Below are 22,088 nucleotides of genomic sequence, written 5' to 3' on the forward strand. Positions count from 1 at the left end.
ATAAGAGAAAGATGTCATCGTATGCCTCTTCTTGGCAGTGCATGTAAAATTCTTTGATATGTGTGACAGGGTCTCCTTTTCCTCTAAATTTTTCAAATTTGGGTGTCTCAAAATGCTTGGGAAATGGTGTCATGGTAATGGCTCTATCAAATGGGTAAGGACACACATTCTCAAACTTGAAGATTTTTGGATCATTTTCCTCCTGGATGTTTTTCAAAGTTGTCTTCATGGCTTCCCATTCTGAATTAATGGGTGATGGCTGGGGTGCCCCCAATGTAGGAGTACCCTAAGGTAGGTATGTGCTAGATGGGGCAATGGAATATGGATGGCTTTGAGGTATGGGTTGGTAGGGATTGTACATGGCTTGGGCAACTGAATGGTGGATGATGGGTTGCTGAGGTGGAGGTGGCACATATTGCTGCATGTGTTGCAAGGCTTGCTGCTGATATTGGATTTGAGGTTGGGATTGAGGAACATAAGCTGGTTGTGGGATAAATGGATTGCTTTGTGGAGGTAAGGTATAAGATGGTTGTGAAGCTTGGGGAAAGGATCGGGGAGCTTGTGGAACTTGACTTTGGATTTGAGGAGTTTAACCAATATATGTGGGTTGTGCCCCCATTTGGGAAGGTATCTGCATGGCAAAAGAGGCCAAGTAATTGGTGGTTGGTGGTGGTGGATTTCCTCTTAGAAGTGGCATAAAAAAATAGTTGGTAATAGGAGGTAATGGATTAGTTGGTGGTGGAGGTGGTGGGAATTGAAAGCTTGGAAATGGAATTGATGGGGTTTGATAGCTTGGTGGCTGGATTTGAAAGCTTGGTAGAGTGGTGGCAGGAGCTTGGGTCACTTGAGAGCTTAGCAGAACATTGGTAGTAGTTCGTGGGGTTTGATAGCTTTGTGGAGTGAGGGTAGTAGCTTGTGGATTTGGATGGTAAGTATGCCCTAAGCTAGGATTGACCAAGTTTGAGAAACATTCATTCAACAAGTAAAAAATAAAAATCAAGCAATAGATAGGAACAACCAGATAGAAGTTTTTGATTCTCAGAATGTGATACTTGCGCCGAGGAGTGTGTGTGTTTTACAAATGTTTCGATCAGTCACTTCAAACACATTAACACCCTAGATGGTTGTCTGCAAGGCTGACAGTTGGTTCAGCTAGGGAGTCCTCAATATACCCAAGGTACGTGAGGCCCAAATCCGTAGATGAAACCAAAAAGATGTCACACAACCGAGAGGAGCGGTAACCCACTTCTCCTCTTTTACTTCTCAAGGGTATAAAGTTCCTTGAGGGTTAGCCCAAGTGACAAAAATCTTGATTTCAAGAGAGGTGTCTTTGGATTCACCTCTCGATTTTTATACTCCGCCAAAATGCTGGAGTTGAGGTCATCCAAGGGGTGATGAAATCCCCAAGCAGGCCTCCTAAAACTTAAACAAGATTTTGGATCCTAATCTTATGCACCCAAGATGGCCTCGAAAGACGATAAGGGGAGATAAGACTTGGATGATCTTGGGCTAAAAAACATGTTTGTTCTTTTACCAACTAACTTTTATGTGTGCTGATCTAGACTTTGCAAGCACTCATGTTTAAGATGCAAATATTCAATTCCAACTTTGAAATGCGCTAACAAAGCAAAATCGATCGTAGAATGCGAACAAGAAGAAGAGTTAGGGTCAACAAGAAAGTAAACCCACGCGCCCGGAGGCCCTCCACGTCAAGTATCGATTAATTTCTTTTAAGGCATTTAAGAGTTGGTGTGATTTTGTTTTAAGCCCAAAACAAAGATGTGTGAAACTTGATTGTCAAGTGCGTGCCCGGAGGCCCTCCACGCTAAGATTTGTTCAATTTTTTATGCCCAAATGAAGTGTTAGCGAGACTAATGCTCATTCAAGAGATTTTCTAACTTAGAAAAACCACTAAAAACCCAAGTGAGTGGAGTTTGATTTGCGTGGAGCACTTAACACCCTCTTAGGTAGACCCATCTCCATAGATGGCGCTGAGATTGCAACCAATGGTTAAATTGATGGGTGATTAAAGAGGGTGAGTCCAACTACAAACTCACTCAAAGCGTCTTTAATTAGTTTTTGTAACTTAGGAAATTTCTAAAATGTGAATTCTTTTTATGCCCCAAAAGATGAAGTGTGATGTATCGTAATGATTAATTGACCCTTTTGCATTCAAGATTTTGTTTGTTTGTTTTAAGCATGCATTCCAAGAAATTTTTTGATTTTAATCCATGTCATTCAAGATTGTGTTTGAGCAACATTCATTTAAAGAAAAATGTGTTTAAGTATGCAAGTTCATTTTTCAAGTGCATTAAACCATGTAAGGAGAACCTGCAAGAAACATGATTAGTGGTTTCATAGATGCTCCAACTTGCAAAGCTACAAAAGCCAATTTGATTAGTAACCCAAAAATCTCAAAAATTTAAAGCTTAACTATGAGAAAAATAAAATCAACTTTTTTTGTTCTTTTTCCTAGGCGTAAAAATGCTTAGAAAAACCTCTACTCTATGAAACCACCAAAAGTTAAAATTTGATTTATACTCTTTTTTTTCCTTTTTTTTTTTAAAATAAAAAGTGCAGGAACAAAGATGCTAAAACAGAAATGCAACAATAACAGGCGGAGACGACAGTTCATCAAGCGGAGACGCCAAACTGTGGAGACGCTAAACTGCAGAGACGCCAATCTGTGGAGACGCTGAACTGCGAAGACGCCAATCTGCAGAGACGACAGAGAAAGAGGCAGAGACGAAAGTTTAGTTTGGCAGCGACGAAGACGATAGAAGATTAGAGGCGGCGGTGGAGACGATAGAGTATCTGGTGGAGGCGCTGAACTGCGGAGACGATAGTTTTAGTGGTGGTGCCGACAACAGGAGACCAGGCGAAGATGCCAAACTACGGAGATGTTAGTTTGGTTATGGAGACGACAGAGTATCAGGCGCAAACAATAGTTTGCAGGTGCAGACACCAATCTACGGAGACGACACTGCGCGACCAGAATTGGAATGCGTGAGTTTTTCTAGAAATTTTTGATTTTTTTAATTTTTTTCGAGTTTTAGAGGGTATGTCTTCTTCCCAAGTGCGCCCTTCAACCTGTAAAAATAAGGAAAACACCCTACAACTCACTCAAACAACAAAAAACGTTAGATGGTTAGTTTACAACAACAAAACATGGATTGAAATGACCCATAGCGGGGGTCCCATCGGGCGTGCCAAAATGTATATACTAATATGTTAGCAAGAAACACTAATCTATTTAAAGAAACAAAGCATTAACTAACAAGACTAATATAACATATAAGATGGACAAAAGATGAACCCCTAATTAGGAATGTAAGCCAAATGAATGGACTCTCCCAATAGGAATTAGCTCTTTGTTGGTTTGCTATGTCTAATTAAAGCTTGTGTTTTAGGGATGTATGCTCAAGATGGGTACTCAAACTTGCTTCAATGGAGATTCTTGGATTTTGGATGTGGATAATGGATGGAGATGTAAAACTTGTTCTCAAACTAGCATTATAACTTTAGCTTAAAAGATTGTGTTGTAATGGCTTGGGAGGGGATCCAATTTATAGGCTAAGGGATTGAGGGTTTGAGGGCTAAGATGCAAGGATGGGTAAATGGTTAAGGAGGGCTAGGATTGCATGAGAGGAGAACACATGGATTGTGCTTCCTTACAGCCAATCAGGGAGTGACACAGGGTGAGTGGATGGAGGAAAGGGCAAGGATGAGTCAACAAAGGAGGCTCAAGGCCTTAAAGACCCTCACAAATGGCTTGTAAGAGCAATGAATGGGCTTGTAAGAGTCTTTATGGCCTTGTAAGAGCATTCATGGTTGGGTGGTTAGGATATTTTGGAGGGAGTTGAGATTGTTGACTTTGCTTGGCTTAGGAAAGTCTTAAGCTTGCTTAGGGAATGTGACAAGGTTAGGGGTGGGATTAGAGGTGATTTAGGATTTAGATTAGGGATGTTAGAGATATGCAAGTGGATGGCATTCAATGAGGGTGCGTGAGTTAGTAGCTAAGTGTAAGGAAACTTGGCAACAAAGAATATAATCACCGTTTCCACATAACCCATAATAGATCTGAAATAAATACGAAATTAAAATCCACATGCAAGAGAATAAAAAACATACCCACAAAATGTGACACAAGATATACCCTGAGAAACCCTCATTGAGGGAAAAAACCCAGCCTCCAAAAGCATCCATCACCATGTATTATTTAGCAAAAAATACCATTGCCATACAACCATGGAAGCCTTCATGGCCATAGCCACAACCAAGCAAACTATGTGAACAAGCATGAATCCACACATCCCATGCCATGCTTTCAACCTTCACAAATGCTCCCTTGGCTAACCTGTCAAGCCTTGTCCCGCTCGACTCTTGCCTTTTATCTTCTCCTTGTCACTCTCTCTCACTCTCTCTACAACAACTACCCTTGTGGCTGCTTATATAGTAGCAAGTCCCACAAAACCACTAAGTGGTATTACATAAACCATGTGCTACCTAACCCACTGACCCCACATTTAATATTGGGCTTTTAATTCTTTTCCCCAATATTAAATAATTACATAAAATATTATTACAATGTTATAATATAACTCATCAAGAATATTCTATGGGAATCTTTACATGTTGCACGTCCATCTAGGTACAACATTACATAATAAAATAAAATAATAAAATAACAATATTATGCAATGTGTGCAACACCCATTATCTCAACAATCTCCCACTTGTTGTATACATTGCATAGGGTCAATCCGTAGCCACATAAATAAACAAGGGAACAATCCCTCCCAACACATCCACCATCATGGATCAAAATACACCAAGTGCTCCATCCTAGTACCCGCAACAAAATCAAAGTATCCAGCATCTCAAACATGAATGATCTCACCTCCTATTATGTCACTACCACTGGACATACATAGAAGCCATCCAAAGAGAAAGCCACCCAACCTGTCACATTAGAAGATCATAAAATCCTGTACCAACTGAAATTTCAAGCACAAATAACCTGATCCAAAGGTAATCACATGTATCCGTAGTTGTCAAAATATTCATAGCTGAAATAGCACCCACAGCAAAGTGCCAAACCCATCCAACTATCCATACCTCAAAGGTATAACAAGTGAATTTTATATCACCGACATATCCAATCTATAACCTGCAATCACAAGCCTCAAGAGCAATACCTGCCACATATATACCAAGAAGCTCCCACTGCAAAAGATAATGTCAAATCTATAACCAATCCACTCAACACATCTCAAAGAAGTGAATCCATGTAGCATCAAGGACATCCACAATACATAATCCAATATCCTGCAAGAATAACTCTCATAACAAGTCTCCAATGCTCTCCCAAGTTCACCACAACCAACAAAGGAAAGAGATAAAGGAATAACCATGTCATCTCTCACATGACATACATGAGCACAAACTAGTGATCACAATCTCTAACCAATCTCAAATCCAATGTAGTCAAAACTAAACATCTAGGAAGATAACCAAGACCAGAGAAATCATGCAAATCATAACTTGTATCATGTCCTTCTACACACACCTCTAGATGTAAACTGTGCAAGTATGATCTCCTCCATAAAACCCCAACAAGAAGCCTCAACAACACCCAAACCATACCATATAACTAGTCATGGATGTAAGCCTCTCACAAGAAGATCAAACTCAATAAAACCATTCCTAAACCAAGGAATAACCATTCCTAATCCAAGGAATATGCCCAATATAAAACCATCTCCCAAACTCAACCAGCATAACAACATATGCACATGGAGATAACCAATGCTAAACCATCTCTCAAATGAACCCTCCAGAACTAACTCATGTACTATAGCTCAGGATCCATATCCATGAAAGACAAGCATACATATAATGCAATTGAGAGAAAAAAAATGGGCTATACCTCTCAAGTAGCAAACCGCCGAGTAGACCAAGAGTGGGGAATGAGAATGCTCATCAAGATACCCAAGTCTCCAACCAAGACTCATCTAAGAACAATCTCCTCTCAGGTCCATATCAGGTGATTGCCCCTCGGACTTCCTGTTGAAACCATCAACTGTCTCAACAAATACTTCTCTAATTCAAGAGAAATCAGCGTCACCACCGTCTCTAAGTATCCATGAGCACCTGTAACCAATCAATCCATGCCAACTCCAAATGCAACATAACAATATCATGAAGTATCCAGCTTATGATTAATGTACTCAATACCAAGAAACTAAACCAAGATCAATGTCAAAGTTCCAACCATGGCCTCAGGAACATAAACATGACAACATGATCTAACCATCTCAACCAAAGAGATAACATGCTCCACATGAACATACCATAACATGTCACAACTCTAAACGCGTATCAAGAGTATACCATGACATAATAATGAAACCATCCTCATACCAAGGATAACATGCCAAATAAAAGCATAAACCACACCTTTGCCAAGAACCCTGTGAGTCCTCAAGATGCAACCATCTCCACACACCATGAAGAAAACCATCTCCACATACTAGGAAGAACCATCTCTACATACCATGAAGATAACCAAGAACTCCATGAGTCCTCAAGATCTAACCATCTTCAAACACCATGAAGATAACAAGTGCACCATGCAAATGTTAAAGATGCTTCTGCAGCAACAAGATCTAAGACAAACCTCCAACATCTGCAAACACTCAATAAATATATCAATGCCAACAAAAAACTTCCACTCAACCGTGATACCAAGTCACCTATGGCATCATAAAATCCATCTCCTACTTGAAGATCCAAATCAAACCAAGAACTAATCCTGCACTGTCACTCCATCACTGTCACAAGCTCCCACTAAACCGTGTATCCAAGCTATCCATGACATATGATGAACAAATCCATCCTCTGTATAACCAATCATGTCATGCCGAAATCCATGACACCATGATCACATCCATGAACCGAGCATCTGGCTCTCAAAGTCCAACCTGTCAACATAGTAAACCATAATCCTCCACCATGACTGTACCTGGTAACAACATCTCATCCCTTCTACATGAAGATAAAATCATGTGACTTAGTGTTAGGAACCTGTGTGTTCCTTCTGTTTATTTTGTTAGAGTAGTGTTGTTGGACGCATATGCTTTGTAAGTCGTCCTGTGAGTATATTTTATTATCCCACATGCATAGGTAGTATTACTTTTCTAGATCGTACTCAGTATATAAGAATAGGTTGAGGCCCTTGATGGGCACGGACGAATTTATTGTATTGAGCTTGCTCAAAGGAGGTTACCCCCTCGAAGTGGCCTGCGATCAGTAGATTCATTCTGAGTTCTGCTATCACTTTGTATTCTGTTATTTCGAGCATTCTCACGATATTGCTATAAGGAGGTTCTTCACATCTGGTATCAGAGCACTCTCTTGGGCTCGCTGGGTGGAAATTACATCAAATTTTTTTTTTTCTGTCGTGGCCTTCAGGTTCCTCTCACTTCTAATATCTCTTGTTATTGCAATAACTCTTTTCAGTTGTTCTGTCTTGTAGCTTCCTTGTTTGCTTTCTGTTTCTGCTCATACTTCCGCAGAACGTCTGCAATATCATTTCGCATACTTCCTTCCTTGGCGACCCAACCCCAAATTTTACATATCAAAGCCCTAAATCCCTCATTTATCTAATTTTAGGGTTTGCCCTATCTTTTTCACCTCTCATCCACTCACCACCAAACTGAGCCACAAGATTCAATTCCTCATTTTGCTCCCTTATCCCTCTTGGACTGTTCGCCTCATTTCGCCTCCCTACCCTTGAAACCCTCATTTTTCTTTTTCCCTTGTCCCCAGATAGTCTCCCACCACCCGTCGAACACCCATTTCCTATATGAGTTTTACCCAAATCCAAGTTTGCCGTAACTAAAAAAGTTTTTGTTTCTCATCTTCTACCCATTCCAAAAAAAAAAAAAAAAAAAAAAAAAAACCTTGCTTTATGGTTGTTACGCGTACAGGAGCAAAAATCATGGAAGAGGAAATTGCATCCCTCAAAACCAAACTTCAAGATCTGGATGACAAAATTCTGGGTCTTAACTTTCAGCAGTCAGCCATGAGCCGAAACCATTCAGGAGATACTGGGTCCTCTTCTGGCAATTTCCGTGGACCAAAGCTTGATTTTCCACGCTTCGATGGTTCTGATCCGACTGGATGGATCTATAGGGCAGAGCAGTATTTCAGCTTGCATAATACTTTGGATAACCACAAAGTCCCCCTTGCATCTTTTCATTTGGAACATGAAGCTCTTCAATGGTTCCGTTGGTACATCAAGGCTAATGTAAGCCCAACGTGGAGAGAATTGTGCACCCTCATTTTGGAGCGCTTTGGCCCTAGTTCCTTTGATGATTTCACAGGAGCACTCACTAAACTGCGTCAAACAGGCACTGTAAGAGAATACTAGACAGAGTTTGAAAAATTAGCTAATTACACAGAGGGCTTGTCTGATGAATTCTTCTGTAGTTGTTTTGTCAGTGGTCTGAAGGATGCACTTCGCTCAGAAGTCAAAATGTTTCGACCTACTACAATGATGGAAGCCCTTGGGTTGGCTAAGTTAGCGGAAGACAAGATTAGTGCTCTACAACGCTCCAGATCTAATTTTGTTCCATTCAGAAATACAGGTTCTCACAACCCTCCAGTCATACCAGCTCCCAGAACTACTCCGATCAAGCACTTGTCTGAAACAGAGATGCGAGTCAGGCGAGACAAAGGGCTTTGTTATAATTATGATGAGAAATGGTCTCGGGGCCATAGATGTGTTCAGCAAAAGCTCTATCTCTTGGATGTGGATTCTCCTCCGGAACTGGAAGAATATGTAGATGCTCAGGAAACAGTGGATGATGAGGTTGAGCCTCACCAGCCTGAACCTCCTTCACCAGAAGCTCCACCAGAGATATCTGTCCATGCTTTGGCAGGAGTCACTACTCCACAAACCATGCGGGTCCAGGGTTTCTTCAAGAAGATCCCTCTTACTATACTCATTGATTCTGGTAGCACTCATAACTTCATTGATCCACGAATAGCCAAACAGGCTGATTGCTTTATCCATCCCTGCTCTAGCTTTGAAGTCATGATTGCCAATGGGGGCACTTTACCTTGTAAAGGGAAATGTCGCAATGTGCGTCTCTCTATTGGAGATTATAACATGCGCTCTGACATGTTTGCCTTACCCTTAGGTGGCTGTGATGTGGTTTTGGGTGCCCAATGGTTACGCACTCTTGGCCCCATTCTCTGGGATTTTGCTGAACTTTGGATGCAGTTTTCAGCCGAGGGGCACCAACACACTTTGAAAGGCTTACAACCAGGGTCTCTCAGCATCATCAGTTCACATCGTATGGAAAAACTTCTTAAGAAGAATTCACATGGTGTCATCGCTCAGCTCCATTCCATTCAGATGCAGCCATCAGCAGTCTCTAGCACTCTTGCCGATCTCCAACACATTTTGGACAAGTATTCTGGTGTATTTGCTGAACCTGTGGGATTACCTCCTTCTCGTCCAGAGGACCACCGTATTCAGCTCCTTCCTGGCAGTGTTCCGCCCAACATCAGGCCCTACCGCTACCCATTTCATCAGAAGATCGAAATCGAGATACTTGTCCATGACTTACTGAAGCAAGGTATTATTCGCCCTAGTACCAGTTCCTTTTCTTCTCCAGTTCTACTTGTTCGCAAAAAAGATGGGTCATGGCGACTCTGCATTGATTTCCGAGCACTTAATCATCTCACTATAAAGGACAAGTTTCCCATTCCAGTTGTTGATGAACTTCTTGATGAACTTCATGGGGCTCATTTTTTCTCCAAGTTAGATCTTCGTTCTGGGTATCATCAAATTCGGGTTAATGAGGAGGATATACCTAAAACTGCCTTCCGCACACATGATGGTCACTATGAATTTTTAGTCATGCCCTTTGGCCTCACGAATGCTCCTTCAACATTTCAGGCAGTGATGAATAACATATTTCGACCATACCTCCGAAAATTCATTCTGGTCTTCTTTGATGATATCCTCATATATAGCAAAACTTGGGCTGAGCATCTCCATCATCTGGAGCTTGTCTTGCAACTTCTCTCTGATCATCAACTCTGTGCAAAACTATCTAAATGTGTGTTTGGCCAGGAGGAAGTGGAGTATCTCGGGCATATTGTTGCACACCATGGAGTGCGGGTGGATCCTACAAAAATAGATGCCATGAAAACTTGGCCGCATCCTAAAACTCTCAAGAGCCTTCGGGGTTTTTTGGGGTTGACTGGCTACTACCGCAAGTTTGTCAAAGATTACGAGAAAATTGCAGCACCATTGACAGCTCTGTTAAAAAAGGATGCCTTCTCCTGGACCCCTGTTGCTGAGACTGCATTTGAACAACTGAAACAAGCTATGTGCAGTACACCTGTTCTCGCGATGCCAGATTTTTCCAAACCCTTCACTATTGAGAGTGATGCTTGCGGCAATGGATTGGGTGCTGTTCTCCTGCAAGATGACCATCCTATTGCGTTCACTAGCAAAGCCCTCTCTGGTAAGAATCTAGCCCTCTCTACTTATGAAAAAGAAATGATGGCTATTTTGCATGCTGTACAGAAGTGGCGGCCATACCTCTTAGGGAGTCATTTTTGCATCAGAACCGATCACCAAAGTCTGAAATACTTCCTGGAACAACGGGTATCCTCTCCTACACAACAGAAATGGGTCAGCAAACTCATGTGGTATGATTATGAGATCACCTACAAGAAGGGTAAGGAGAATATTGTGGCAGATGCTCTTTCTCGCACATTTGATAATCAAGCTTCCCTTTCCGCTATTTCTATGCCCATTCCCAATTGGTTAGCGTCTGTTCAGCAGGGCTATGACAGTGACTCTTCTTTATCTCAAATCATTCACCAGCTAGCCAATAATCCTTCTGCTATACCACATTACTCTTGGGATGGTGCTTCTCTTCGATACAAGGGTCGGCTAGTGCTTCCTCAGAACCCAGCTCTACATCAGGCTATTTTTTATGAACTCCATGCTTCTCCTTCAGCAAGGCACTCAGGCTTCCTCAAAACTTATGAGCGAGCAAGGAGAAACTTCTTTTGGAAAGGGATGAAACAGACGATTCAACAGATGGTGGCTGAATGTGATACTTGCCAATGCCACAAGGGTGAAACGACCCTCCTTCCTGGCTTGCTCGAACCATTGCCCATCCCTACACGGATTTGGACTGATATTTCTATGGATTTCATTGAAGGGCTTCCTAAATCCGGTGGCAAGACAGTGATCTTGGTTGTGGTTGATCGTCTCTCGAAATATAGTCATTTTTGTGCCCTCAACCACCCCTATACTGCCTCCTCTGTTGCACAAATCTTCATGGACCAGATATTTCGTCTTCATGGACTCCCTTCTTCCATTGTCTCTGATCGTGATGCAACTTTTACCAGTCATTTTTGGACTGAACTGTTTCAGAAAACTGGCACCAAACTGAAGATGAGTTCGGGCTATCACCCACAAACTGATGGTCAAACTGAAATTGTCAATAAATGCTTGAAAACTTATCTTCGTTGCTTCACTTCCGAACAGCAACATCAGTGGGCCAAGTGGCTCCCTTTAGCTGAATGGTGGTACAATACCTCTTACCACACTGCCTCTAAAATGACTCCATATGAAGCAGTCTATGGTCAGGCACCTCCAGTGCTCCCTCCCTACACTCCCAACAGCTCACCAGTCCAAGCAGTTGACATAGTTCTCCGCAGCAGGGATGAGATTCTTCATACCTTACAGGATAATCTTCACATGGCCCGTAATCGGATGAAACAACAAGCAGATCAACACCGTTCTGAGCGCTCATTTCAAGTTGGGGATATGGTTTTTCTTCGTCTACAGCCATACAAACAATCCTCCCTAAAGCTGAAAGGGCGTCATAAGCTGGCCCCAAAATTTTATGGGCCTTATAAGGTTCTGCAGAAGATTGGTTCAGTTGCTTATAAACTGGAACTTCCTCCTTCTTCCCGCATTCATCCAGTCTTTCATGTTTCTTGTCTAAAGAAAGTTCTGGGTACCACTGTCAGAGCACAAACTACTCTCCCTGAAATGGATACGGAAGGATCCATTATCCTGGAGCCGGTGGCAATCATTGACTAGCACACTCGCCAGCTTCGCTCTCGCTCCATCTCTGAGGTCTTGATTCAGTGGCATGGCATGCAACCAGAGGATGCTACCTGGGAACCCCTTCTTCAAATTCAACAACAATTTCCACACCTTAAGCTTTGAGGACAAAGCTTTTTTCTAAGGGAGAGGGGATGTTAGGAACCTGTGTGTTCCTTCTGTTTATTTTGTTAGAGTAGTGTTGTTGGACGCATATGCTTTGTAAGTCGTCCCGTGAGTATATTTTATTATCCCACATGCATAGGTAGTATTACTTTTCTAGATCGTACTCAGTATATAAGAATAGGTTGAGGCCCTTGATGGGCACGAACGAATTTATTGTATTGAGCTTGCTCAAAAGAGGTTACCCCCTCGAAGTGGCCTGCGATCAGTAGATTCATTCTGAGTTCTGCTATCACTTTGTATTCTGTTATTTCGAGCATTCTCACGATATTGCTATAAGGAGGTTCTTCACACTTAGGGCATAGACAACCCAAATCCAAGCCACCAATCTGAATATGCATCAATAATGAAAGATCAATGGGCAAAGACAACCCATAACCAAGCCATAAATGCAACCTGTAAGTATAGACCGCTTACAACACTGCACAACTTGTAGACCCAACAAGTCATCATGCATATCCAAACCAAACATTGATAACCATATCATCATGAGACCAATCTGAAATATGAACTGAGTATACAATGACATCAAATCTTAAATTTCCAATGCCATAAACTCACAATGTTACCATAGTTAAAATATATTTATAAACTGTTCAGATAAATATATTAACAAATAAATCATGCCAAACTTGCACCAAATTTGAACCAATGTGTAGAGCTCTCCAAGAGCTTTCCGTTGACTACTCGAAGTTCAAAATCCAACTCCGTATGCCCAAGTTATGCCCCAATTCGTGCTCAAAATAAACAACATCTGACTTTAGGGCTCTTAAAACCTGAAAAAATTTCAAAATCATAGAACCAAACCTACACCATGTTGTAGTGCTCTGAATTAGCTTTCCAACGCCTGTAAGAACTCTAAAATCCAATATTCTGAGAGAAAGTTATGGCCATTTTACTAAGACAGTCTTTTTACCATTTTCAGTACGATTTTTCATTTTTAATTTTTTCAGTGACGAAAATTCCGATGGGATTAAATTTGATGGCCATCATGGGCTGAAACCAAAAAACTCTTTCATTTCCTCTGAACATGGCCAAACTAGGGCATATTATATATCAAAATTTATGAAAATGTCGACCCAGATCCAATGGTGAGGTTTGTTTTTACCCAAGAGGCCATTTTTGCAAGCTACCCCCAAAACCCTCATTTAAATGAAACATCCGAAAAAATCATTTTGTCCAACAATTTCACATGCCCAAATCTTTTAACATCCCATCATAACAGCAAACCCAAAACCTTTAGATTTGCAATAAATCATTCATATATCTTGCCTTTTTCTTTTATCCTCTCATGCATTCCCATGGATTCAATCTAGGGTTACAATAATAAAACCATAGCTCTGATACCACTTGTAAGGAAACTTGGCAACAAAGAATATATCCACCGTTTCCACATAACCCATAATAGATCTGAAATAAATACGGAATTAAAATCCACATGCAAGAGAATAGACAACATACCCACAAAATGTGACACAAGATATAGCTTGGAAAACCCTCATTGAGGGAAAAAACCCAGCCTCCAAAAGCATCCATCACCATGTATTATTTAGCAAAAAATACCATTGCCATACAACCATGGAAGCCTTCATGGCCATAGCCACAACCGAGCAAACTATGTGAACAAGCATGAATCCACACATCCCATGCCATGCTTTCAACCTTCACAAATACTCCCTTGGCTAACCTGTCAAGCCTTGTCCCACTCGACTCTTGTCTTTTGTCTTCTCCTTGTCACTGTCTCTCACTCTCTCTACAACAACTACCCTTGTGGCTGCTTATATAGTAGCAAATCCCACAAAACCACTAAGTGGTATTACATAAACCATGTGCTACCTAACCCACTGACCCCACATTTAATATTGAGCTTTTAATTCTTTTCTCCAATATTAAATAATTATATAAAATATTATCACAATGTTACAATACAACTCATCAAGAATATTCCATGAGAATCTTTACATGTTGCACGTCCATCTAGGCACAACATTACATAATAAAATAAAATAATAAAATAACAATATTATGCAATGTGTGCAACACGCATTATCTCAACACTAAGCTTGGTTAGTATGGGTGGATGGGGTGGATAAAGCTAAAAAGGGGGTTTAGAGATAGGCTTAGGAAGAGGATAAAGTCCTTCTAGAAGAGTCTAGAACTTCATAAGGTTTTGAGGATAAATAAAGTTTATTTATCTCAAGGGTTTGGGTTGAGAAAATATTTATTAAAACATTTTTAATAAACATGAGGATTGATATTTAACCTTAGTTAAATATTTTGAGTTGGGATTAAGGGTAGAAAATGATGGGATTAGCCTTTAATCGAAATTAAAGAAGGATTAGAAGATTTTGGAAGAGGTTAGTGGTCTTAAGGAAATTGGCCAAGTTTTGGGCAAAAAATAAATTAAATATTTATTTTGGAATTTTTGGTCAATTTATTAATTAAATAATTAATAAATAAGAAAATAATGTTTAAATAAGATTTAAACATTTTTGGGAGGGATTCTTTAATTAAATATTTTTAATTAAGATAAAAAGATTTAATGGCATAGAAATAAATAAATAAATTAAATAATTAATTAATTAATAAATGATGATGTCATCAGAAATTAAAAAAAATAAAATAAAATTTATTTTCTAAAGGATTTAGGTGTCTACAATAAGAACCGACTTCTTCTTCGACAACAAACTTCTCCTTTGTTCGTATTAGTTATATTCATTTTGCGATGTTAGGGCACTGTTACCCATAGCCAAATTATCCCACTTGAATTCAAATTATAAATTCCATGCCTAGTTTGTTCACAGGAAATCAGTGACCCCTACACCCAGGGTCTAGACTAATAGCCCTACCAGTCTGTCTATGAAGCAATGGTAGCCTTTGTCCTTGCTTGCTTTCACCATTTTGCTCTTCGTTTTTGTCACACCCATTTTGTTCATTTCTCTCCCATTACATCCATAGTAACTCACTTCGTTGATGACCTGGATCAATTGCCCCTCATGCTTGTCTACCTCTGATGGCTTAGAGTATGAGTGCATATTGGTTTAGTCTTATATAGGTAACCATAATGCCTTCTGTCATCTTCTTCCTTCGATCGATTGTCAATCAATTTGCCCATCAATGACAACACTTCTTACATAAACAATCTTCATGCCAAAGTGACTTGTGGGATCAACAATCACCACAAACAACTAGATGAGATAAAATATCAATATATGCATCTTTAACTAGTCGAGATGAAATGTTCTAAACAACTGCACAAACTCTTAAAGTTCCAAGGGTAACAAGTGTCATGCGAATTTGCAATGTTTTTGTAGCCAACCTTCATGATCTATTCACTTTTCATAGTAACTACGTAAGCTAATTGGATCAACGATGCATACTTCAACATTTGGTATAATACAAGTTGCATTTATGTGTATTTGCTACAAATTGTTTAGCTTGCTATTTATGTAGTCTAGATGTAACTTGTTCTACTCTTGCTATCACTTTTAGTTTAGTGTAGATTGATATTGATGTGAAGTCCTTTAAACTATTATTCTTTTATATTACACTCTTTAATTTTTAATTTGCTTCAATTGAAAAAATACAAGAACATATATTAACTATTTTATAAACTATCTTTAACTTTATATTGATAATTATAAAATCTATTCAAACTTAATATATTCATTCCAGTTGTTAATTATAGTCCAAACTTTAGTTTTATTATGTTCTATTATCTATACATATTCTAATTGTTAACATTCAAACTTAAAATTTCTTCTTCAAAAATTAGTCTTTCAAAATAATTTTTTTCCTTAAAAAAAGTGTATCTCAAGAGATATTTATAATGTATACATATTTAAAAAAAAAAAAATCAATACACAATGCCTTGTTTTTTAATTGATCTACAATGCCCTGTTCTTTAAATGATCTACAATATCTTTGTTGATTTGAATCCCTTAGAAAAGAACCATAGCCCTCCCTATCTTTTATGCACAGTGGTGTATTCTGATGGGACGATAGCGACTTCACACAAAATCAATGTTCATGATGACATATCTTTACTCTTTTCCTAGTACCTACCCAACCCTTTTGAAATAGTGTTCCACAAGAACGAAGCATAAGTTTTGTTTGGCAAGTTGTAAATAAATACCACTAGGTATTCCAGTCCGTTGTTTTTATTTTGCTGTTTTCAGTCAAACTGTGATGGTGCAAATTTCTATGGTCTAGAAGGACCAAATATTCTATGAGATATTCCTTTTGATTAGGTTTTTGAACATATCGTATTAAAATATCAAAAATTGGGTCTCACAAGCATCTGGAGAAATAGGGTTTACTTGCGGATCGTCGCATATAAGAAACAAATTGGGCCGAAGAGCTCTAGCAGCGCAAATTTGTACGCTCTTATCTGGTTAATATTTCAACAGGTTTCTGTTGAGAGAAGAAAAGATGGAGCTGACGTTTATCATGATCAAGCCCGATGGAGTTCAGCGAGGATTGGTGTGTAACATGTTTTTTTCTTCTAGCGTTCTGATAATTATGGCGACGATTTGAAAGCACGCCTTTTATGTTTTTACCATCTTGTGTGTATTTTTGTATAGTGTTAGTGTTTTTTTCCCCAACTCCCTTTTGTTTTATCCTGTCTGCTAGGTGAATTTAGTTACTGGAACGGAAGAGGCAATATAATGAGAGATATGGGTTTGTATTTAGATTGCTGGATGTTGGGTGGGGTTATGTGGGTCCTTGAAGGAATTCGCATGTACTTATGGAAGTTGCAGAATCTATTTCCCGTTAGTTTTTTTCTTTTAAAAGATTTTTGGATTCACGGCCAGTTAGTCATGTTGGGCCTAAAACTGAAGCTGAGATTTTACCTTATTTCTTGACACGTTTTACTCTTCACCTTTGGATCCTGCATACGAAACTTATTACCACGCCCTCGCAAGTGGGTTTCCTTGCAAATTTGTTGAAAGCAAGTATAATCCGATCTGCTGTTGGTCCATCTCAAATGTTTGGAGATACGTCTCTTCTTCGTCTTATTTTACTGTTCCGAAGTGTTGGTAGAGCTAAACATGATGATCTAATGTGCCCTTTGTAAACATCATTAGATCGCATGTGAGGTGGTAGATGATATATCTTTTGTTGTTCTGTTTTGCAAACTGATGATGGAGGTTAACACCCCATGTGGCCTTGACTGGATCCGTCAACTTTTAGATGAAATCTTTTTTAGATTGTTCTCCTTTCTTTTCTGGTAGCTTTTTAAATCGACACATATATTTATATTTGTAGATGCTTGAGTTACTTTTTGTACTGTGCGGTTATATGTGTGCTAAACTAATGCGAGCCTAAACTTTAGCTACGACATAGGTGCAAAAATGAGAGTTGGTAATGTTGTATGCAACACATCAATTACATCTCGATGTTTATTAATAGAAGTTGGAGCTTCAATGTTTTTGTGTTCTGAGTTCTTCTCTGGGCAGGGGTGCCCTGTGCACGTCAATACAGGACTATACGACGTGTAAATTAGCCTTTTGGTTGTCATTTGGATGGGCTTCATGCTACAATGGTTGTATGTTGTGAGTTCTATTTGTGGACGGGATGTATCTAAAATTTCTGCTTCGAAGTTTTTATTTAGAATCCTTTTGTTCTAATGAGCAATGTTTTGGTTATGCTTAGTATAATATCACGTTTATGTATAGGGTGTCTGAAGAAACTATTGTTTGCTGGTGTATATATTTTGCAAGCGTTGCCTGGAATTTAGGTCAGGAAGTCATGCCTGTCTAGAACAGCAGAACAAGGTGGTGCATTCAATTTATTAGCCCTTTAACAATATGATTGAATGAATGACAAAGGTTGCCAACGAGGCTAAAGCAGCCTATGGGACCCCTAGGTAACGAAAACACTCTAAAGTAGGTTAGCTGGAACATTAGGCCCTTCTAAACTGCTTTTGAAGTGTGGTCATTGACATTTAATTTTGATCACTAAGTTTGCTGTCATGTCTCACTGCTTTTTCAAAAAGAGCGCCTGAATTGTGCCTTCTAAAATCTCCTCAAACTGGAGTGGATGTCATTGTATGTTGGGCACTACATGATAAATTCCACTGTCTCTGCCACTCCTATGTTGCAAAATATTGTCTCCTTTCATTCTTCTTCAGGTATCATCTATCTACCTATTTCACTCCTCAAATGATGAGAACTTCACCTAAGCTGCATTATGGGCACTTTAGCTCTCCATTTCGTATTTGCTCCTTAATATATGCTTTCTATTTGTGATCTCCGAGGGTTTAAATTCTTTGACATAATAGTCTTTTTTGTGCCCATTTGCATTGACCATATGAGACTTCTGAGCATTTTTCATTCTTTTGGCATTTTGCTTCATCCACAATCTTTTTCTCCTTTCTTGTCTCTCCTCTATGAAATGTAGGCCAACGATTGTTTTCACAAATTCATTTTTCTCATCATCATAAACCTCTTTTGGGAGGTGATGATGGATAGGGGTACAAGAGGAGCGCTCAAGATATATGTAACTCTTCCCTTATAGATATACAGCTACAGCCTGCCCAGATTTTAATATAACTAGATGGATTTGGGGGTTCAATGAGGTAATTAGATGTTGCACAATCTGTTGGCCGGCCTAGATTGGATTTTTTTGTCAAGGTTATCCCCACCAATATGTAGAAGTACTGAATCTTCAGGTTGTTATAGGACTGTTCATGGGGAATATCAGTTGATGCTGCCCTCTACAGTCAATGAATTAAAGTTATAATTTAGACTATCAAAGCATCACTGCCCCATACCCTTTTGGCTAGAATATTATACCATTGGAATGACCCTTTTGTTCTGTTTATGTTATACCTTATAGCAATGGGTTGTTCTACATTGCTGATGTTAGTTAGTCTTCAGACCTGTAATGAATTTTAATGATGTAGTTTGCATTATTTGCAAGGAGTGAAATTCGTTGTGATCAAATTAGTAAATCCAGAGATGTTCAACATGTTTTTTGACGTGTTTGTGTAACTGATAATGCAATTTGTTATCTATTTTGCTGTTATTGTTAATGCTGACTTTCTGTGGAAGTGTTTGATTTTAATTCATAAGGGTTCATGAAATTCTACTTATGCTAATAGGCTCACATTGTAGAATGTGTCTGACAGTATCACTTTTTTGGTTTGTTTGCATGAAAGTTACTAAATGTGACGAACTGCTGGTTTCTTCCTCTATATGTCTTCATTTATAATTTTGTACTATGTATTGTGCAAGAGTTTGAAGGAATATTCTTGGCTGGATAATGATTCTTTCTTTAATTATATAGGTGGGTGAAATCATTTCAAGGTTTGAGAAAAAGGGATATTATCTGAAAGGTAAGAATCAAACCCTTTTGTATGATCAAACTTACAGTAGCATATATATTATTTTGATGGATCCCTTAGGAAAACTAAGTTATTGTTATCGTGTAACAATTCTAATACATGTTGAACCTATTGTCAGGTCTGAAAATGGTCTCTGTGGAAAGATCATTTGCTGAGAAACACTATGAGGACCTGTCTGCAAAACCATTCTTTGGTGGTTTGGTAGAGTACATTATATCTGGCCCAGTGGTTGCTATGGTCTGGGAGGGTAAAAATGTGGTTGCAACTGGCCGAACAATCATAGGAGCAACGAATCCTTTAGCTTCTTCCCCTGGAACAATTAGAGGCGACTATGCAATTGAGATAGGAAGGTAAAAACATTAACCCGGAATATAGAGAACATAAATTTCTTACTCATGCTACTTTAATTAAAATAGCAGCATGGAATTTTTTCTGTTTTATTTTGTCCTCATCAATTCTTAATGCACTTATCATAATAAGAAGCTTTATGATGTGCCATTTGTATGCCATTGATTAAATTAAAATGCCCAAACCATGTCTTCTAAGTTTTGAAAATGCATCGAGTTTTCATATGATGCTGTTGTTTCTGTTTTTTATAATGTTTGTAAAAGGCCAACTCTTAATTCTCTTGACTTAGGTATATGCTGCTCTCTGGCTAAGTCGTTATGTTAAAAGAGGAATATATATTTTGTGGAATTTTCAAAGACTTTTACCCTACCATCATCTTCACCCACATTGAGGGTTTGTTTTTTACCTCATTCTTTGCTAGTGCATGCCATTCATTTTGGTAAATGATTGTGTTGTAAGGGGTATGAATGTGTGGGGAGATTTACCCAGGGCTTTACTTGTTGCAGTCATCTACACACGCTTTGAAGATCCGAACCCACTCTTTTGGAAGGACTTTGTGTTTGCCCTTGGGTAGGGGATTGTCAGAACAGACATATCTATGATGTGAAGTTTACCCAGGCCTTTTAAGTTTTAAGTTTACACCTTGCATCATCTGTAACCACAGCTTGAGTTTGAAGTTGGGTCAATGCTAATAAAGTCAAGCAGTCGCAACTTTACACATTTGAATGTCAACTTTTATCTTCTATTTAGGTTTCTTCCGCTGCAAATTTAAGACGAGGTAATGGTTAGAATTTCCTTAACTAAAGTTTCAATAAAGCACTTACTGTGAAGATGAGCCATGACACAAATTTTTGTAAATGTGAAATGGATGACAGCTAAGTATCAGCATCACAGCTTTGTAAATTTGCAGTGGACAACAACTAATTAAGATTATACCAAACTGTGATGCCAAAAATTACCATACAATTGAACCTAGAAAATAGAATGCTATTGATATGGAATATGGAAACCTGATAATGAGGATTGTCATTTTCAAAATTTGTTTCTATTGTTAATTTTTTCTTTGCCAAATTTTAGTTTGCAAGTTGAATATGCTTTCATAAATGACAAAATGTTAAGGGAAGACACATCAAGCATGTTTGAGTAAATATGGGGACAAGGAAGGCTCTATTAAACCAATTTCTTTGATGGATGTTGTAAATATAAAAGGTCTCCTAACAAGTCATAGATGTCTAGCTGACATAGGAAATGATTTAGTTTCAATATTTATTCTAATTTGGGAAACTCTTATTGGATTGTTTTAAAAAAAATGTATCCTATTTTTCTAATAATATGCAATGCTTGCAGGAATGTTATCCATGGTAGTGATGCAGTGGAAAGTGCAAAGAAAGAAATTGCCCTATGGTTTCCAGAGGGTGTGTCTGACTGGCAGAGCAGTCTGCATCCTTGGGTTTATGAGTCTTGAGATTTTTCCAGAGGGTGTGTTTGACTGGCAGAGCAGTCTGCATCCTTGGGTTTATGAGTCTTGAGATTTGTGATCCGTTTTAATGTTTATATTTGAAATGTTTTTAGAATGTTACTGAGGTACTTATTTCATCTCATATCCCAAGAGTAAAATGCTCTTAGTATTTTTTGCTGGAGTCTACTTTGATCCTGTTACCTTAATTATGAAGGACATGGTTCTAAGATTTTCTGTTCGGGACTTGGTATTTGTTGATACTTGAAGTTGTATGTTCAGAGAATTTGCGCACAAAATTTTGAACTATACTGGTTTGTGGATTCAATATGATATAAATAATTGATTGGTTTGGTTCCCATGCAATTTAATGCAATTTGTATGCCTATGAGTATATAAAGAAATGGGAGAAGTATGTGTAGGTCAGAATTTGGAATCTTAACACTTGTCAAAGTTATTGTCCAGATCAAATACAGAAATATGCATTCCGATAAATCACTGAAGTTACTTTTAGCAACTAAGAAAATTTCCATACCGGCAGAGCTAAGAAAGTAACGGGGATGACTGTAACAATATTTTGTGGAATTTGTTCTTTATCATTCTTGGAT

At 38.8% G+C, this 22,088-nt stretch overlaps 1 protein-coding gene across 1 annotated transcript; it reads left to right on the top strand.

The window, feature by feature from the left end:
• Positions 1–16,626: 16,626 nt before the first annotated feature.
• Positions 16,627–21,846, top strand: NDPK1 (nucleoside diphosphate kinase). Its single transcript, XM_089833422.1, has 4 exons — positions 16,627–16,810; positions 19,619–19,667; positions 19,795–20,026; positions 21,372–21,846. Exons 1-4 carry the CDS (start codon positions 16,760–16,762, stop codon positions 21,487–21,489), a joined length of 450 nt encoding a protein of 149 aa, XP_089689548.1. The 5' UTR covers positions 16,627–16,759; the 3' UTR covers positions 21,490–21,846.
• Positions 21,847–22,088: the final 242 nt, after the last annotated feature.

The sequence above is a fragment of the Cupressus sempervirens genome, chromosome 5, assembly GCF_028749045.1.
Source record: "Cupressus sempervirens isolate cs-2001-9-10 chromosome 5, ASM2874904v1, whole genome shotgun sequence".
Classification (NCBI taxonomy): domain Eukaryota; kingdom Viridiplantae; phylum Streptophyta; class Pinopsida; order Cupressales; family Cupressaceae; genus Cupressus; species Cupressus sempervirens.